The sequence below is a fragment of the Schistocerca gregaria genome, chromosome 8, assembly GCF_023897955.1.
Source record: "Schistocerca gregaria isolate iqSchGreg1 chromosome 8, iqSchGreg1.2, whole genome shotgun sequence".
Lineage (NCBI taxonomy): Eukaryota > Metazoa > Arthropoda > Insecta > Orthoptera > Acrididae > Schistocerca > Schistocerca gregaria.
In genome coordinates this window covers 260,246,263-260,268,174 of record NC_064927.1, presented here as the reverse complement: position 1 = coordinate 260,268,174, position 21,912 = coordinate 260,246,263, and the positions used below count along the sequence as shown (strand labels likewise).

At 35.9% G+C, this 21,912-nt stretch overlaps 1 protein-coding gene across 2 annotated transcripts in view; it reads right to left on the bottom strand.

The window, feature by feature from the left end:
• Positions 1-473: 473 nt before the first annotated feature.
• LOC126284974 (alpha-tocopherol transfer protein-like) overlaps positions 474-21,912 on the bottom strand; it is a 23,419-nt gene continuing 1,980 nt past the window's right edge. For both annotated transcript variants that reach the window (XM_049984251.1, XM_049984252.1), the window contains exons 2-7: positions 20,276-20,410; positions 18,026-18,182; positions 12,391-12,643; positions 12,020-12,130; positions 11,780-11,885; positions 474-1,220 (exon numbers count right to left, since the gene is read on the bottom strand). In XM_049984251.1, coding sequence (XP_049840208.1) covers positions 1,066-1,220; positions 11,780-11,885; positions 12,020-12,130; positions 12,391-12,643; positions 18,026-18,182; positions 20,276-20,354 — 861 coding nt within the window. In that variant the 5' untranslated portion in view covers positions 20,355-20,410 and the 3' untranslated portion in view covers positions 474-1,065. The remainder of the gene's footprint in view (positions 1,221-11,779; positions 11,886-12,019; positions 12,131-12,390; positions 12,644-18,025; positions 18,183-20,275; positions 20,411-21,912) is intronic.

Genomic DNA, 21,912 nt, shown 5'->3' with positions numbered 1-21,912 from the left:
GCAGTTCAGAGTAATTATTTAACATTTGGATGCATCGGTGCCATATCCCCCCTCCCCCCCCCCCCCCCCCACACACACACACACACACAGCCACACACTACAAATATTTCCAGAATATGGGAACTACCAAGATTTTTTTTTTTTTTTTTTTTAATATAGTTGAGTTATTCAAGAGTCTATAAATGATTATTGTCAGTTTAACAATACAACAGAAATTACTACTTGGATAGCAACTGTGTGTTTTACATGTCACCTACTAGAGTTTCATACTACCCACTTTTACTATCAATTATTTAAATACCTCAATTAATGAACTTATTAACTCATTCCACATCTCAGAATGTATCTGTATAACCACAACAAATTAATGAAATAATTTAATATATGCATTATGTTTATTTCCACACGGATTGTTTTTAAAACTCCACAACAGTGGTAGGCAATGTCATTTAACGAATAAACATTACAATCAATCAATTTAAATAAGTAGGTTTTATTTTTCCATTTCATTATTTATGATTCACAAATGTAAAAGCAAAGTTATAACAGTCCTGAAAAATAACACTCTGTAAAGAAACAAATAATATCTTGTGACTGCATGTAGGAAGTTTTCATGTTCCTTATATTGTCAATTGAATCAAGCAGTTGTTACTTTCTTGGTAAGAACCGTGACTGTTTACAGGAAAAGAAGGAAGACTCAAGTTGAATTTTGTGGTTGCATTTAAGACAATGTGAATTTTTTCAGATGACGTTTATTGCAAAAACACAATACCATTCCTTACATTTTTTATCTTATTATACAGATAGTATTGTACTCTTTATGCTACTATTAGTTATTGGAACAAGAATTAATAGCTCACTGTATCATTCAAAATGTACTTTACTGCATGTTTAACAGTGTAAATGTTTTCTATTTTATTTTCTGCAAAAGAAAACAACACATTTCTGAATATGGACTACAGGATCCTGTTGTTTCTGTGGTTTTGCGAGAGTACATGTATCTGATTAACTCCATGCAAAAGATGTCACTGGCTGCAGACTTGTGTTCCATCTCAGGTAGCTTTTTCAGTCAATGGACAACTTCTTGAAGGACCCATCAGCTCCAAACAAGTCTACCTTCGTCTTCAGCTTGCCTTGTCTCTTACTCTCATCCACTCTCCATTTAGCCTCTTCTGCCACGTAACTACTCCCTTCCTTGAGAACCAACTGCCGCATATCATCTGCAACATATAGCACACGTTTGTGTAATTGTAATCAAGTTACTGACTGAAAAGGATCCCACAAATATATTATGCACTTAATTCAATGAGTAGCAACTTTTTCAAATGTATAGTGACACAAAAAGTAAAATTTTCAGAAGTGAACTACTTATACCACAAAAAGTATTTTATTAATTTTACACAAAATATTTAGGTAGGACTGCTGATTAAAATTCATTTATTACAAGGATATTTTTTTCCTTTCAAGATATAAGTACTTTTTTGACAGACTAAATGGTTTTTGTTGTCTTCTATCGGACAATATGACTTTTGATGTAATCTAATCTGGACATCATGCATTTTGATTAGTTTTCAATAACATAAAAATATTTTTGGAAAATTTACCACGTTTTAATATCCAGTAAAGCATAAATGAAAACATAATTGTACTTCATTTCCAGTTACAGTGTCCACGTTATTTTTCCTAAATAGGCTCCTCTTCTATACAATCCAAACAGTGTCTTGGACAGTAGGTTCATTACATATAAGGCTGATGATTTTGGTGAAAATTTTAAACACTTCATTTTCTCTCCAATCTCTTCTAAAGCTAAGGCTTAGTAGTTTATTACATCATCTTTCTTTTCTTGTTTAATCCTGTTCAGAGATGTCACTTTAGATCTATATGCTATGTTTCTAACGCTGTATCCATGTTCGCCTAATGGCAAAAATCACTTTGAAGGATTATCAGAAAAGTAGTTCAGGTGAGTTTTCATCATCACATCAATTACTTTCTTCAGATGAAACCTTTTCAGATTACTGGTCCCATTCAGTATTCAAATTTTTAGTTAGTTCTCTGTAGTCAAATATTTCCCAATCCTTCCCCAAAATCTTTGTTTTACACACCTCTCCATAAACTTCCTGGTATGTGTTCAGATTCAATATTTCAGAAATTTTATAAATTTTTGTTTATTCTCAGTCAAAAATTCAGTCAAAACCTCAGTCAGCGGGTAAACAGTAGTGTTCTTGAATTGGAAAGCAGAAAAGTGCATCAGTAACATGCACTGGCTGGAGATACTCTTCTAACTAAAAAAGGTGGAAACCAATGAAAAATATGCACCTACTCTCTATCATATACCTGATTTTAACAGAACAAGTGTTTACATTTATTTCTTGAAAAAGAAACATACACAACACTGCTGTAATATTGAAAACAAATACTAATCGGTCATTTTGGTCAGTTAAAAAGTTTCAAATCAATCCATCAGCCTTACATTGTAGGCAATATTGCTTAATAAGAAAATAACTAAATCAACTGATGGACTTCATACAGTTTCATTCATTCATACTTGCTATATACTGCATTTTCTACTTTTCAAAGCTCTCCTTGAAGGTTTTAAAACACATTTTCATGGGACCTGATTGTAGAAGTCTAAGGCATGGGTCAGAAAATACATGATTTCATATCAAATTCAATTTTGTCCACCAGTGGACATAACGCATTTTGAAAAGTTGCTCCTCAGTTATTAAAAATTAAAACATATAAATAACTGTCATACTCAGAAAAATAATCTAGCCACTTCTGCTTGGCTAGGACCTGTAAAAGAGTGTTTAGAAAGTAGTCATCATTGAGAAGTTTATACCAAACAAAACAACAACAAAAAACTTCTTATGTCCAAGCATGTACTCATACATAGACCAAATGTATACTGTGATTACAGCATTATATTTTTTCCCTCTTCAGATGCACAGTATGATACTGATGTGAGCCTTGTCAGGGAAGAATAAAAAAGAAAAATTGATAAAAATTATGTGAGTAAATTCTGAATGGAGATTGTAAACAGGTATAAGTTCAGGTATAGAGACAAAAACAGAATAAAATTATAATGTCACTGTAGGTAGAATCATGTTTTCATTATAAATTTACATGTCACAGACCATTTTGTAAAATGAAAACATTGTATGCACATGAACACAAAGAAAACAGAACAAGAATGTAGCTTCTACATGTACAGGATAAGTTATAAATGTAATTTTTTTGTAAGCTTGACTAGATAGCAAAGAGAAGTTTGTGTTTAACCACTGCACAACACTGAATAATATGGAAACACAGAAATGGTGCAGAGGAATGACAAATGGTGAGTGATCATGGGTGTATCAGCAGTGGAAAGTGCATTTCAAATGCTATATCTTAGTCAGTTTTTTGAATTTTTAGAACCACAAGTAAGCTGCAAGTAACAAGTTAAATTGCAATAGTCACAAATGTATGACTCAATGATATTGGTAATAACAAATTGAATTGCTACAATGCATATACAGTTCATAGCATAAGAATCTATTGGCCAATTCACTGACAGACACAAGCAAAAATGATTACCATTTTCTCCATTCAGTGTAGATTGTCTGCCACACAGAAGTAAACCTTTTAACAATGTATCACATAACAAAAGATTATATGGGTTACTGAACACCACTGAACATTCAAAGGTTGGAAAATGGTCACCTGTAATGAGTTTCAGTGTCGGCGAACTTTGGTAATTCAAATACCACATGAGACAATTGTCCTCACTTGCTATTAGAGTATGCGTCAGGTAAATAATGATATCTTCATTTTGGAAATGTTTATATGGAGTGATGTGAAATACTCAAAGGCCTGTCTTATTCCTCACAGGAGAAGATATTTGCTTAGATATCATTTGAACCCCTCACAGCATGTACTTAGAAACATATCCCTATAATGACATAGTGCACTGTCACATTCGATCTAAACTGTGTTTAAGTGGTTCCACAAACACTTCATGGATACAAAATTATTTGCATGGTCTCTGATGTTTTTTGCTCTCTGTCCTATTAATGATGTCTAAGATGCTATCAAAAGCAGTATGCCTATTTTACAGTTCTATCTGACTAACCTGCAACTAGAATGAAATTTTCACTCTACAGTGGAGTGTGCCCTGATATGACACTTCCTGGCAGATTAAATCTGTGCGCCGGACCGAGACTCGAACTCAGGACCTTTGCCTTTCATGGGCAAGTGCTCTACCGACTGAGCTGCCCAAGCACAACTCACGCCACATCCTCACAGCTTTATTTCCGCCGGTACCTCGTCTCCTACCTTCCAAACTTCACAGAAGCTCTCCTGCGAACCTTGCAGAACTAGCACTCCTGGAAGAAAGGATATTGCGGAGACTTTGCTTAGCCACAGCCTGGGGATGTTTCTAGAATGGAAGGTAGGAGACGAGGTACTGGCAGAATTATAGCTGTGAGGACAAGGTGTGAGTCATGCTTGGCTAGCTCAGTCGGTAGAGCACTTGCCTGCGAAAGGCAAAGGTCCCAAGTTCTAGTCTTGGTCCTGCACACAATTTTAACTTGCAACTGTCTATCATTCTCACACCATCATCACTTTTGAACACTTGTTGTGTCCTGCGGAATTCACACCTACATAAGTGAGCACCATCATTAGAACAAAAGCATGCTGTGAGTGCAATTTCTTTGTCTGAACAGCTTCTCAATGTACTTTATCCGTATGGTCATATGTGCAATGTAGTACCATACTGTGACAAATAAAATTGAATATTGTTTTGATATTGATTTTTTAAATTTATTATATGGTCTACATTGGACCACTTTAGTCAGTAATATGTTCTTCTGTTTCTTGTTGATCCAATACTTTTCATTCTTTCAGATTGTGCCCTTCTCTCCTCATCTGAAATTGCCCTTCTCATTCTCTGTTTGTTTATATGTATTGGTAGTGTGATATATTTGTGCTGATGTGCCTTGAGTTCATTTGTCTTGCCATTCAAATCCTCCATCATAATCTGTTATTTTATAATGTCTTCCTTGATCTCTGTGATCCATCTAATGCGAATCTTACTATTCCATAATTTCTCAATTATTTTCCTGCTAATTCTATTTTCTGTTGTCCTCATCAGATGTCCTAGGAAAGAGATCCTTTTTTTTTTCATTATACTTGTCACTGTTTCTATTTCTTTACAAACTGTTTCATTTGAAGCTATTCTCCAAACTGTGTCTTTTCTGTATTTTTTTATTTATACATGTTCTGACTATCCTTCTTTCTATTTAAAGTAATTTGTCTATTGCTACAGTATTGGTTGTTTTAAATATAGTTTTGTAGCATATGTTATTTGTGGCTGTGTGACTATTTTGTAGTGTTTCAATTTTGTGGATATTGAGAGGCATTTTTTGTTACATGTGTTCTTGGTAACATGATGTGTTTTAATCAGTTTTTCTTCCACTCTGCCACAATGGTTTCTCATTCAGATTGTGTGTTATTATTTCTCCCAAGTGTTTAAACTTTTCAACAATCTTGATGTTATGTTTTCCAATTCTAATTTTGTTTGCCAGTGGCAGGTCTTTTAGCATTAATTCTGTTGTTTCAAAATGTATTTTAAGGCCAATATTGTGGGCTATTTCCTGTAATGTTTGTATTTGTTGTTTGTTTCTTGAATGTTGCTGGTGAGAAGAGGGACGTTATCTGCAAATCCTAAACAGCTCAGCTTTAAGCTATCTTTTTGTGTTCCAATCTTAATGTTCTTTGGATTGTACTTGTAGCATTCCTTTATTATGTGTTCAATGTTGTCGTTGTTGTGGCCTTCGGCCTTGAGACTGGTTTGATGCAGCTCTCCATGCGACCCTATCCTGTGCAAGCATCTTCATCTCCCAGTACTTACTGCCTTCTGATATGTATCCAAGAGCACAATTAAAACAAAGTGGTGGCAGGCCATCTCCCTGACTTAAACCTGTTTTTACCAAGAATGTTTCAGAAAATTCCCCTCTGAACTTAATTTTCGAATTTGTATTTGTTAAGATAAGCTGCATCAGTTTAATTAATTTTGGGTAGAGTCTGAAATGTGTCAAAATTTTTAATAGTGAGGGTCTATGGGCAGAATCATATGCTTTCCTAAAATATATAAATGTTATTCAGAGAGGCTTGTTATGTTTGTGGTAATAATTCGTGATTAATTTCAGAGTAATTATTTGTTTGGTGCAGCTGCTCCAATGTCTGAAGCCTAGTTTCTTATCCAGCTGTTCTTTGATCCTAATGTGTAAAATCTTGGAAACAATTTTGCAGATACAGTCCAAGTGTGAGATTCCTCTATAGTTATCTAGATCACTTTTGTCTCCTTTCTTATAAAGTGGGTTAATTATAGCTCTGCACCATTCTTCTGGGAATTTTTCTGTTGCCCAAATTTTTTGTAAAATAATTTGCAAAGATGTCTGATTTGTTTTGCCATCATACTTCCACATTTCCACAAACACTTGATTTTCCCCACATGCTTTGTAGTTTCTTATCTCTTTAAGTGTAATTTCTATTTCTTGTACTATTGGTGGGTTTATATTTTCTGGCTTGGTTTTTAGACGGACACTTGTGTCTATTGTTAAAAGCTTCCCATGTTCAACACAGTTCAAGAGCTTGTTGAAGGCTTCTGCCATGATTCCTGCATTTTCCTTTTTATTATGGGCTATGATATTGATTTTTAAAACACTGCTTTTCAGCAACATAAATATTTACATACTGTAGCCTTACTTTGCTATCACACTGCCCAAATACACAAAAAATTACTAACGTTCTGGCCAGCAACCTCAGCACATTACCACATAAAGCAGATTGTATCATGAAAATTTATCTACTTATGAGCATCACTACTGTGACTACAAAGACAGACAACACTCTTGAACTGGTTTAAAAATATATTGTTGAGTGTCTAAAGAAGTGGTTCTCCAGATGTGATGTCCTTGTCAGTCATCACAACTGTAGTGTTCCACTGCTGAAAATCATCATTGATCATCTACAGGCAATATGTGCCAGTATGTTAAAAAGTATGGAGCTACTGCCACATGTCATAAGGAAAATTTATCATAGTATTGGTGGCAATTTAATAAGCAACAACCATTGACATACACATTCTGCCATCACACAAGAACAGTGGTGATGAAATTACCTGTAACCCATGAATTAGTTGAAAATTGAAACCTACAGTCACATCTCACTATCAACCAATATTTGGCTATGATGTGAATTTGTGAAGAACTTCATTGTTATCAGCATGCTCTATTCCATCACTGGAGATGATGCTCCTTATTATTCTATGGCTCCAGCCATCCCTCTAGCACCAATGTCCAACTGATTCTATAGTCCAGTTGGCTAATCATGAGCATTTGCACCTTGATGACAATGCTGCTTTTGAGAATGAGTGCTAATGATTTTCCATACAGTGAGCTGCTTCTGCAGTGTCCAGAGGTTACTGAACCAATGCCTAACACTGCATCAAAGAAACTTTCAACCAAGCACCATACTGCTAGGAAACCAGGGCCACTGGTCAATGCGTTGCTACACCTGTTGCCCCAAGAGATGCCTCAAGTCTCAAATGAAGAGACAAGGATTCTTCTTTAACCTTATGCTTGGGATCTGCTGACATTCAGATATAATTTGGGCTTTGTCATACCACATTGTCCTGAATATGTGTTTAGTGAAAATTGTTGCCAAATGTGGACTTGCACTAGATTCCATGCTTTTTTGTGCTTTTTTTACATTGTGGGTTCAGCATTTCTGACATTGGTTTCACCCCCATCAGTGAGCTTTGTGGTGTCTTGGTAAAGTTCATACCTGGAAACCAAAAGGCTGTGCAACAGAATCCCACTGAAATCTTGAAATTTTTCAGTCTGCCTTTGTCCCTAAGTTTTCACCTCTCCGCAATGTGAATATATGCCAGGAACAATAATTTAGCTCAAATTCTGTGCTAAACTGTAAGTCTCTGCTAAACTGTAAGTCTCTGTTTGCTCCCGGTATTACTTGGGTAGGGTAGTGACATGCAAGTCTCCAAAGTGGCAACCCCTTGAAAAACGTGCACCAGGTGACTGAACACCTCTCTTAAGAGACTCTGAACCAATCATGCTTTTTTTACCCACATCAAAGCAGTCATTTCATTTAAGAATTTCTCTGAACCTTATTCAACTGATAGACATCTGGCATGGCTGAGTAACCCTACAGCAAATCTCCCCCCCCCCCCCCCCCCCCATCCTCTCCTGTGGCATAAGTCCCATATTATGCATAGAATAACTGCCAGTTGCAGTGTTTGGAAATGATACCTGGAAACATGAGTGACAATGAAGCCCTGAATGAGGCCTGGAGGTTTACTCAGATAGAAAAGGAAGTAATCTGCATCTGAGAATTGGCCTGACACATATTTTTCTTTAGTCATGGCATATTCATTAAAATGAAAGTACATTGCAGCTGCCAAGTAATCACTGGTATCTTCTATCACTGTATCTTTATTGCTTTTATCCCCATGAATTTATTCACTTAATTTCAGTGAATCTAATTCAACTAACTATGCACAGAGTCTAAAAATAATGATGGACTGCACCTTTGTGGTGTTGTGATGTCCACTGAAAAAAAAAGAAAAGAAAAACGCACACAGAAGTAGTGCACACTTCAATGCAGAGTGAAACGTTCATTCTGGAAACTTTCTGCTAGGCTGTAGCTTTGGCATTTCTCCACAATATCCTCTCTTCTAGTTGTGTTAGTCTAGGAACAGATCATCTGTGTTTTCCATAAAAATCTAATTGCCACAAAGCTCATTCCTAAGGCTGCTGTTTGCACTGCATTTCATTTTAAATTAATACCATCCTGAGCACACAACACTATGGAAAATACTTCTGCATTTCACAGGTGAGATCACTCAGGATCTCAGCATCTGCTACATATAAATCGATGAGGTGCAGTAAGAATTATGTGATCTGCTGAAGCTGAAGATCTTGCACATCTGCAAGAAGTATGCAACACACTGTGAGGCAGTGGATTAGTGATTAAGCACCCATATGAGCATTTGGAAAAAAAGTCTTTCACTGTGGAGCATACTTACTTCTGGAAAGTGCAAGGGCTATGTACAAATTCACACAACCCATCATGGTACATGTCACTTGTGGTGGTTATTGAGCTCAATGAAGTTCTATCATAGATTTTTTTCTCCTACCATGTACTTTTGGCCACACCTCTCAGTACATTCCTGAGAGATTGACAAGAAGACTTATTGCTGTATATAAGTCAAGCAAACACCACTATTACCAACTATCTTAGTGATCACGCTACTGGCTTACACTCCTAGAGCATCACTCACTCTCATAATTGTAGGAGCTGTGCTGTGACATTGCATCAACCAATAATGGCAGCCTTTGTTATTCTCTAGCCAAAAGCTATCACTGTTCAAAATAATTGGTCTACATGTGATAATGAGCTATATACAGCCTGCACTTAGATAAAGTAATTGTGGAGTGTTCTCCAAGGCCAACAACTTATATTTATCATGGATAACAAAACATTCCCTTCCAGTGGCCAGATAAAGCATAACTGTGACTGTTGTGATATTTAGACTATGATGCACTGTTTACAACAGCTCTCAACTATGTTGACAGTTAGTGGAACACACAAGTGGCCGACACTCCCATACTGACTTGTTCATCAATTAACTTGAATGTATCATTTATATACAGGAGGGAGACAATAATCTTAGGTATTCCTTATAGATCCAGCAGATGTGTTGCTTTGGTATGTACAAATGTCACATTGTAACACTGAGCTTTATTGCAGTGTCTCAATATCACACTCTGTAGTCAGTCAAGAAAGCATTAATCTCACTGAATACAGAGAAAGACTGCAAGTACTTAATAGATCAGGATGATACCTGCTGATGTAATCAGGTGACTCATCATATTGCAACCCTATTTTGCACTTTTGTTGCTCCAAATCAATGATTCAAACATTGTGAATACTGCCATATTGTGACCATTACCACAATTCAAAGGGTGTGCTTATTCTCTGACAGCAACTGGGCACATCTCACAATGCCCTGAAGCGTTCTTCTAGGAGAATGCAATAGCCTACCCTATTCCTAAGACTGCCTTCCATGAATGAATCATCTGCTTCAAAAATCCACTCTGTGTTACACTGGACAAGCATTCTCAAGCATGCCTGCTTAAAATACCTTCATATGGCCAGAATCAAGTAGATTGGTAGAGGTCTCACTCATATGCCATGTCTATGAACACTTGACTCACATAACCTTACTGGGCTTACAAAAAGTTTTTAAAGAAGGCTTCACTGTAATAAAACATGAATTAGTTTATGGTCAGACACTTCTGTTTCTTGGTGTAATCTTCCCTGATGCATGAAATTACACCATCAATTTAAGTCTTGTGCAATGCTTGTGGTCACATAACTTAAAGCTAAGTTTTCTTGCATGGAAACAACACAATACTCAATGCTCATTCATTTTTCTCAATATCCAGTCACATAAGCAGGTAATGTTGTCGAGAAACCTCCAGAATCACTTTATGATGAATAATACAATGCGATATTTGAAGCAACATAAACAGCATTTCAACTGCAATCCATGTGTCCAAGTTTAAACCAGCCTCTGTCTCAAAAGACACTCAAACCCTTAAGCATGGGAAGACTCATTGTTCACAGGGTGACTGGACTGCCCATATTTTACATAAGTGGCCAGCTAGTGACAATTTCCTGTGGCATCCTTGATGCTCCTTTCTCATTTTCCTCGCATTTTATTTTATTATACAGCATTTGTCATCTTTTACCACTTGCTTTGCATGTATGCTTCCATTATACTAAATTTGTCCACATTTGGTTTTTTTTTAATGTGTGTCGAGCGCTGATTACCTCAACGTTGAGTGCCCATATGCCCCAACACACACACACACACACACACACACACACACACACACACACACACACACACACACACACACACACTATAAGGCATTACCTGCACGTTAGCCTACAAGAGCCTGGATGTATCAACTCCCCAGCAAATACCTTCAACTAACAAACCAGTCATCATGCAGTCAGAATGTCAAGTACATTTGATTCCCATATACAATTAACACTTGAGTGGTAGTACTGAGGCTATATATATATATATATATATATATATATATATATATATATATATATATATATATATATATATATTATGTAGACTGAATTCTATAATCTGTAATCTTTGGGATATATAAAAAATATGCTCTTTTTGCCAAATTAGTATGTATATGCTACATTACCAGTCACAAAATAGTCTTTTCCTCTAGAAATCAATATGAGGATCCCAAATGAGTAAGCATTACTTAAGATTAAGTCATGTATAATTTCTGTATATGATTCATTTTGCTGATGGATGGTACATTCCTTGAATTTTAGGGAGAAATGCAAGTCATTCATTTGCCCTCTGCACAGATGATTTTATATTTTCATTCTGTTTCATATTTCTTTATATTGTTACCCACAGATTAGAGTGATGGGAGAAAATCCAGAGATTCATCCCTAGTGCTCTAACTAAATATTACTTTCTCACAGAGAACAGGACGATCATGAATGTAAAAGATTGAACTTTCTTTGATGGTAAATTAATAAAGCCACTTCTGGCCAGTTCTGAATGATAATTACTCGTTGTATAATACCTTGTGTCATTAATTAGTAATCTAAGATATATTATACCTCATTTGATACCTAACAGCTGAAAATTTTTTAAAATGGTTGTCGTTCATACCAGTTAGTTCAGCAAAAGTTTTTTCCTTGCCACCATACTCGCTTGGCATCCATTCCTTATTATACAACTTGTAAAATTCATCATTTGGTGGTGTGTGGAAGAAGAGCTGTAAAACAAATATCAATTACAAATAGTCTTTTAGAACACTATTGTTTATGCACAAAATGTAATACATTTCTCAAAAGAGACACACAGTACTTATAACACATATATGGAAAAATGTTTATTTTATTTACTTACAATGCTAGCCAACTCCTTATCAAGAAAAGGTTTGAGAAGCATCATGACCTTGTCAATGATAGCGTTCGTGTTGAGCACATGCACAGCCTTCATTCTAAGAGGAAAACCTTCCTGTTTATCAAAAAAATACAAGTAAAATGCAAGAGCAGTCCATGTAAGAAACAGGTTAACAAAATTCTTTGTATACATAGATACTACCATAGTTCATAAAGAAATTTGGTCAGAAGGTAATTTATTGTAATTCAACCAAGAAAATGTACTGAATTGAAAATACACCTGCAATGGCAATCACATTCTACAGTTTTGAGATTTTTGATGTTGTGTTTCTTCAATAGAATACAAATAAAAAAAGGGTTGATTTATTTACGTACCTGAACATACACCATAAACTTCCTGATAGTGCTTATAGTTACTTTGGAAATGTGTTGAAGACCAAAGCCTGTTGGGTCAAACACAAAGACATAGCCTGGAGCTGTAGGATTCTCTTTCAAAAGAACTTCAAGACCTAACAGAGCTGCCTTTATAATATTATCACAGTTAAATTTTGATGGATCAGTATCCTTCAAACGAGTAAAAATAATAGTATTTCCCTTATCATCTTTGTGTGGCAGTGTACAAGCTTCTCTGTAAAATAACCACAAATTATATCATAAATAATTGTTGCAACTTATTGCAGTTATCAAAATTTTAATCATTTTATTCTAAGAAATTTAATATATTGCCAGTATCAATAAATCATTAATGTACAATGACTATAGACATAAGAAAAATGTAAGTGATAATTTTCATATATACATTTTAATCTAATGAGACTGTGATATGCATGATCATTTGCTGTTTAAATTTCACATTATTGCAATATCTCAATCCCAAAATTTTATAGGTTTGAAAAATATGAGAAAGTAGTAGTCTTTTATTACAATGAAGTTATGGGACAAATCATGTTATAAACACTTAACAGACAGATGACAATAAAACTGAAACTGAGAGCTTTAATTTTAACAGCAATGTCAGTAAATTTAGCCATTTCGCACAATGTTGCCATTAAGGTTTGTATTTTTATGTACAGGGTGACAATTATTGAATTATGTGAAATAAAATCATCATAATTTCTGAATGGTTTGTGTTAGGACATTCAAACTCCATGATTGGCTGCAGAGCATGATGGGAATAGTATGCACATGGTGTGGTTTAGCAATGAAGCCCACTTTTATTTGGATGGGTTCATCAATAAGCAAAATTGGCGCATTTGGGGGACTGAGAATCCACATTTTGTGATCAGGAAGCCTCTGCACCCTCAATGGGTGACTGCGTGGTGTGCAATGTCCAGTCATGGAATAATCAGTGTGATATTCCTTGGTGGTTGGTGACTACCAAACTCTACGTGAAGATTTTGGAAGATGATTTTGTCTCCATTATCCAAAGTCAAGATGTGGTCCATGCAAGATGGAGAACAACCCCATCAAAGCAGGAGAATGTTTGGCCTTGGACGAGCCCTTTGAGGACTGCATGGCTTGAGGATACCCAGAGGCCACTGGCGTGAGCCTCGATTAGCGACCATATTCTCTGGATCTGAACACATGCTACTCTTGTTTGTGGGGCTATATTAAAGACAAGGTGTACATCAATAACCCCCCACACCATTGCTGAACTGAAAACAGCCATTCAGGAGGTCAATTTCATTATGCATCTGTCACATCGTCGCCAATGATGGCAAGGATATTGAACATGTCACAACCTAAATCCAAATATCCAATATTGCGTGTTGAATAAAGTGTCTGCATGCTGTAGTTTGCAAGTAATTTACTTTCTTCCATATAGTTCAATAACAGTCACCCTGTATGTCTATGAATGCATATTTTGTTAGCTCTGGAAAAGGTTTCCCAGAAAGCTTAGCAACATTATCAGCCTTGATTATGTATCTCTCAATGCCTGAGCTATGCTGTGAGCTGTTACCTTTATTTCTTCAATTATTCATTATTAAATGCACTTTGTTATGGAAAGGAAGAGTCATAACCACAAATGTGATATCTTTTAAAAGCTACTAATGGTTGGATTGAGACCACATAGAAATAACACAAGTAAATCAGGAAATACAATAAGAAACAAAACATTTTGATGCATTGTAATGAGAATGACAAAATATCATAGTGGCTGTTTCATCACATCTGGTAAATCTCCCCTGACCCTCTGTTCTGGGCGATTTTTCCAAACTCCACCCCTTTTCCTGAACCTTTTCAGTCCTTTTCCTTTATCTGTCTTCCTTTCCCTTCTCCCTTCTGTGAGAAGAAGGAGCCACTGGCCCTGAAAGCTTACATATGTAGAACCCTTTTTATATGTGTGTACTCCTGCCACCGCTTTGTGAGTGATTTTTTATCTAACCAATTACATTACGCTATCAAAAATTTATTATTTTTATTGTTTTGTAGTGACTGAACTGATATCCACAATTCTATTAAGATGCAAAAGGCTCCCCAAGGCTGTTATTCGAAATTAATCAGTCATAAAATGTGTAAAATTTAATCTTTACAATTAATAATTCATGTTTGTTAACATTGTCTTTCAAAATCAATCAATCTTAAAATGTGGAAAATTTTTCTTCTCAATTCATAATTCATGAAGATAACATTACTGGACTCTCTCTATGAATAAAATCTTTTATAATATACATATAAAATCTGTAATGGGCATACAGAAAGATTTTCATTTTCAATAAGTTGGCAGTTTCCTCAGAATTTTGCTACCCATTTAGTCAGCTAAAATTGTTGTATCCAGCATTAACAGTTTAATCAATGAATATTATTTGGCTAGGTTTAATATTTCCTAGCAACAATAGTTGTTGTCTAATTTGTAGTCAGACAGCACTAAATTCAGCAGCTCAAAAAAAAATTCACATTCGAATCATGGTGGAGACAAATACACAGTGCCATTAATCAATGGACTTTTAGACTTCCTGGTGGAAAGCGATATTACAAACATTAAACATAACAAGGGCAACACCCATTGCCAGAAGACAGAATATTTACAACTCCACATAAGCATGAAAAGTTTGGGAAAAGACAGTAAGACAGTGAAAACATGAACAAAATGTCATCTCATGATAAAGTATTTAAAATAGATAAATGCAATAGTCAGCAGAGGAACTGAAGAAACATTGATAAAAGCAAGTATTTCATGTTTTAAGAACCCAGGAACTTGTATGTAGAACATCATAGAAAATTGTCATACTGTGTCAAAAATGCAATATATTGTGATATTTGGCAGAGCATACAATGTGTACAGAAACAAACTCATTGAGGTAACCCACATTCTAAGCTACATCCTCACCCCAAAATAATGGATCAAAAAATGAGAATTACAGGCATACCATGTAGTCATAATCTCATACTGTCCTCATGTGTAAATATTGAAACATAAAAGACAAACAGGTTATTGAAAAAACTCTTTCAGTTCAGTACTTATGCTTCCTTCCTCACCATGGATGAAATGCAGATAATTTACTTCCATGAAACAAATATGTACTTGAAAAAGTTGAGGAAATCAAAGCCAAGCCAATAAATCAGTACTCTTCTGAAAAATATATATTCAACATGTGAGATCCTAGATCCATTTCCTGTGTCACCAGCTCCTAAAGAAAAGGAGGAAGAACCATCACCAGCATATGAGGAAAAATCATCTCCAACTACAGTTCAAGAAAAAAAAAAAGAAGAGTTAGCAGCAGCAGAATGTGAGCAAGACGACTAAGCACATCATCATGCACAGCTTCTTAAGAGAAAGCATCTTTGAGTTCTCACCAGGATATGAGAGGCACGTGAAGAGTGAGTGCCACAGCAGTAAGGGAGCACAGAGAAGGTGAAGCATCATGTGTCACCAGAATCAGTAATGGAAAAAAAATGGCTGGGCATCCATTGGAATCAGAAATAGCAGAACAGCTGTCGAGACAACACCTGGACCCATAGGAAGAAATGTCAGGAATGAGAAGTCTACACAAGAAGATCAAATCATTTCATATCCAGATGTAAGAGAAAAATCAAGTTTCTAATGATTTCAAATTAAAAACATTGCAACAAAATGTGCAATATACATCTAATACATTGACATAATGAAAGGGATAGTTGCTTCTCACCACATAGTGGAGACACTGAGTCACAAAGAGACTGTTACACAATAGGCTTTCAGCCAACAAGACCTCTGGGAGAGGGAGGGATAGCAGAGTAGGAGTGGGGGATAGTAAATGCTGCTGGGAGCATACAGGGACAAGGAGGAGAGCGGGGCAGCTAGGTGCAGTCGGCAGGTTAGATGGAAGGAGGGGAAGAGAGGAGGGGTTTAGCGAAACAGGAGAGAAGTAAAAAGACTGGGTGTGTTGGTGAAATAGAGGACTGTGTAGTGTTGGAATGGGTACAGGGAAGGGGCTACATGGGTAAGGACAATGAATAATGAAGGCTGAGACCAAGAGAGTTACGGGAACATAGTATATATTGCACGGAGAGTTTTGACTGCATAATTCAGAAAAGCTGGTGTTGGCGGGAAGGATGCAGATGGCACAGGCTGTGAAGCAGTCATGGAAATGAACCACATTGTGTTGGGTGGTGTGCTCAGCAGCAGGGTGGTCCAGTTGTTTCTTGGCCACAGTTTGTCGGTGGCCTACGGACATACAGCTTGTTGGTGTAATACCCAAATTGAACACAGCACAGTGGTTGCAGTTTATCTTGTACATCACATGACTGGTTTCACAGGTAGCCCTGCCTTTGATGGGATGGGTGATGTTTGTGACAGGATTGGAGTATGTGGTGGTGGGAGGATGTAGGGGACATGTCTTGCACTTAGTTCTATTACAAGGATATAAGCCATGAGGCAAGGTGTTGGGAGCAGGGGTTGTGTAGAGATGGATGAGGATATTGTGTAGGTTCAGTGGGTGGCAGGATACCATTGTGGGAGTGGGAAGGATAGTGGGCAAGGCATCTCTGATTTCAGAGCGTGAAGAGAGGTAGTTGAAACCTTGACGGAGAACGTAATTCAGTTGCTCCAATTCTGGGTAGTGGAATGATACTCTGTGGCCAGATGGTAAGGCTTTGATAGGTGTCAGGTGAGTGGAAAGTTTACAAGGTTTGCAGGAGAGATTCTGTAAACTTTGGAAGGTAGGAGACGAGATACTGGCAGAAGTAAAGCTGTAAGTACCAGGCGTGAGTCGTGCTTCGGTAGCTCAGATGGTAGAGCACTTGCCCACGAAAGGCAAAGGGGCCGAGTTCAAGTCTCGGTTGGGCACACAGTTTTAATCTGCCAGGAAGTTTCATATCAGTGCACACTCCGCTGCAGAGTGAAAATCTCATTCTGGCACAAATAAGAAGCTTCATAGAGGCCATTAAAAAGATGGCTACTATTGAAACACTACCTGATAGGACACCTTTCTCTTATATAAAACACTCTGATAAGACATTACTGAGACTGTATTTAACATAAATAGGAGATATGAAGGGCCTTAGCAAAACTGGAAATCATCCCTAAGAAAACAGACACATGAAATTAATTGAAGATGTTATGCCTTCTGGTAGTACTGTAGGCCTTCTCAGGGTCAGAAAGGATACCTACTATATGACACCAGTGCAGGAAAGCAAGTTGTCAAGCTGCTTCCAGTAAGCAGGTTGTCAGTGATGAGTACAGCTCACACCTCATTTTTGCAAAATGTATGTACACTTAGGGTTATCCAGTGGCTAGTAACATTTTTGTATTTGTTCATTAAGGACATCAGTTTTATTGGGAAGGGCACATCATAACAGTTCTGTAGAACTCTCATTAAATAATTCACCTTAGTGTCAACACACCTGGTGAAGTAAGTATTGTGTCCATATTCACAACTGTGTTCTTGTTTTTAACTTTGCTTGTTATGAATAAGTATGCATTGCATATATACTGGTTGACACCCATACAGTGTAAACTGTCTGAGTGAACAAAAAATAAAGAAAAAAAAGGTGTAAAAAAAAGAGGAAACTGAAAATGAGTGCTCACATTACATTCACAGCTGACTGGACATCAGCTGAATCTGGAGCTCTGTTTTCAAAAACTTCAGGTGCATGTGTCCTTACTGTGAAACAAACATCAAGTGCTTGCTTTGCACGTTCCAGACTGTAATAACAACTGTGCAAGAACATTATCAGTTGATAATCTGCAACAAAATGAAAAAATATCAATTTTTTAAATTGCAATATTTTAAACAGTAATATAAAAATGGTGTTTTCAAAGCCAGATAAAACAGTTTTGTTACCAAAATTATCTTTCCAACATGTATCTTTGCTTTAGCTGTTTATGTTGAAAATTTAACACTTTGTTTTCTTAATTTGAAGTATGTTCACTTTTTTAGCTCTGCACGTATTTCTAATGACATGACTTTCACAATAATCAGCTGTTCTCAAAATATCAGCAGCAACACATATAAACAGAAACAAACAGTTAACTGTACAAAAGAGAAAATTTATTGAGAAACCTGTAAACTTGTAACACAGCATTTCTGGTCTGTAATTACCTTCAGGATATAAAATTCTTACTTCTGCTAATAGATGTACATAAAACATGAAGAAAATGCTCTAGCTTTCAGAATTATTAGTTCTTTTCAGCACAACTTGAATGGTTTGAGCAGCACAGGTGAGAAAATCTTGAGTTTTGCTTGAGCTTTCAAGAACCATGCATTCTGGTGACTTTTGTTGGTACTGTCTCTGTGACATACCTTAAAACTGCATTTTAATAATAAAATTAATTTTGAAACCTGGACTGCAGTATTTTCTATGTAGCAGGTCATATGTAAGAACATCAGCAATTAAGTAAATAAAAGTTCACAATCATGCTTCCGTCCAATTATCAAGCTTTTGCTCATCCCATGACCTAATGATGTCTGTTGGTACTGCCTCCATGATGCGTCACACCAAAATAATAAATTTTCATGATCACTATTGCAGTCAGTTTAATATAATTTAGTTTGTGTATTTGTCATTTAATTCTGGGTTATTTTTCTTCTTTGTTTCAGCTGAATGTTACCATCCTGTTTTTAAGCTGATTAAAAGATAGTAACTGTTTTATGTGCTATTCTCATATGTAAACAGGGATCAAAATATTCATTTGCAGTCCACTTGGTAAATCATTATTGTCTCTGATAACCAAGTAAAATACTATGTTCAGTTTATTAGCTTTACTTTTGGTCAATCTATGCACCATCCTGCACCAGCACTAAAGCAAAAATGTATCAATATACTGCTCATGTCTGACCCTAATGGTTCATGTTAAACAGTCATAGAAGAAGACAGAAAACATGAGTGTTTCAACAAGCTGTATTTTTGTGCTGTTTGTTATGTATCTGTTCTCGACCAAACGAACAACTATTTACTGAACAGCTCAATATCTCCAGGTGCCTTTCTTCTCATACCATCCAAAAAATTCTCAAATTCCTTGGGTATATTGTGAGAAGAGATAGACAGAAATCTACAGACAATAATCATAGTAGGAAAGATTGGGGGCTTGAGACAAAGGCAGAGAGAGAGCAAGCAAGTGGACAGGGTAAATAAAGAATATCTTCAGTCTACCCCTTTAGCAAGCTCTAAGAGAAGCAGGTAACTGTCCAGGACAGAGTTGCTTGGTTCATAGGATCCCAATGCTCGGCAATCAATTGCTCACCCTTAATTCCTTCCTTGAAATAAAATAGGGATCAGCATCAGATATAAAAACAAACAGCAGTACGTGAGATACAACTCAGAAGAACAAAGCTCAGCAGAGTAGTGTTAGCCTATTCCAAAAGTGAATATGGAATTGTTTAGCTTTGAGCAGGAACCTCTTTAACTAATTGTTGTCTGCAAATTATTATACTCTTTCCCTTTAATACACTTGCTACATATTTAAAATATGTATAGAACTCTTTTAACTGTGATTTATTGTCTGGAAATAATTCTAAAACAAAGAGCACAATGCTTAAGACATCAAAATATAAATTCCCATATTCCTCAAAGGTACAATCCATGCTTTAAGTTATTTGAATGGTTATTATTTTTCAAATAACATTTAGTGAAAATGGGTTTTTATTTATGCTGTATCACATTTTTAGGCAATTGCTGAGCCACAAAGATTTGATATGATTAACATAATGGTGTATTTTTATGTAACTGTGTTAAATTTAGGTGCTAAAACTACAGTATAGTTCCCTGTCTCACCAACTGAGTTGAACAACATAAAAGATTTAGATGAATTACTAAAATTTACACAAGGTTCTCTCACCTGGAAGAGATGGGAGGTGTGGCTGTTTCTTCAGCCAGTCCCGCATTGCTTGCAGATCCTCTTGCTTAACTTCACTCATCTTTGATTTGTTGCTTTTACTGTCAGAGTCTTAAGGTGAGCCAACCAAATACACTCCTGCAGTAAACAAAATATGTATGTTTCTGTATTCACATCAAAAGAAAATGAGGAAAGCCACACGATGACCAAAACTATTGTTTTTTTATGATTTCTGAAAGTTATAGAGATAATATTCTTTGCACAATGTTCTAATTGGAAAAGTTCTTTCTATGGATTGTTTTTCCAACCTTGTATTTATGAAAATACAGAAGGACATATTAGATATCACTTAGCATAGCTTTGTTCAAAATTGATGGACTGGTCATTCTGCTATGACTATAACTTCACAAGACTATCACCTGTTCAATATTCCACTTAGATCCCAGTGGCAGATATGACTGCTTAAATATAGTAATGTGCTTCAGAGAATTATAGACATCTGACAAATGAAACTTTCATGTGAAGTGTACCACACTGACCAACAGACATGAAATGACTTGAGATGACAAGCATACTCGTCAGATTTTTTTTCATTTAGTGATGAGTTAAATAACTGCGCTTCTTAATAGCATTGCTCCAAAAGTACTATAACTTCAATGTGATGTAATGTAATTACAATTATTTATTGAAAAAGGTAAGCGGCAAGTATTCATGGAAAAAAAATCAATGACATAGAAAAGAAAATACTTTGGAAACAAAACTAATATCTTTGGAATGGAATACATGTGCAAACATTAACTGAAAGAACAAACATAACAAAAACATGGAACAGCTCCAGAAAGAGAGCAGTTTAAACAAGTACACAACTACAAAGAGCAACTCAAAGAACACTAAGAAGAGTGAAAAAAATTCCAAAATAGTCATGTTCACAGGAAAGTAAGACAACTTCATAAAAAAATAACTCCCAAATATTTTGTAATCAAGGAATTGAGGGATGGAATGCAGAAATGGCTTAGCAGTGATGACAAATGTCATCCACTTCTAAAATGTCTACAGCTAAACCCTAAATTTAGAATTTCCAGGTATTAATGAAGATCTAGAAAAAATTCTGCAGATACTTTTGATTACATTAAGAACATAATTACTGAAAAACCCTACAAACACCAAAATTAAAGGGGAAGAAACACATAAAAGCTAATATTCTAAAGTGGCTCAACTAAAAATTGTAAAGGGATTTACAATCAATTTATGAAAAACTCTGGAAGACAGAAGATTCCAGATCAAAATTCACATTTTTTTTCCGTTCACAACATGTACTTTTACAAGCATGGGCAGTATCAGTATAGTACAAATTACAGCATTATTTCTTACGTTATTCTGCAATTAAATAATTCAGACAGTGGGACCGTAATTCATTCTCCAATCATTCTAAAGCAGCATTCCATAAGAAAGATAACCAAAAATATCATTTCTGCCTTTTGGCTCTTAGACAATGACGCTGGTAACAGGGGAAATTTCGATAACCTAGATTGATGATTTGAATATAATCCTAAATTTACAAACATAAAACAAAATTATCATCAGATCATGAAATTCCATCATTCATGCTGAGGAGAAAGAACAAAAGTATGAAATTAATT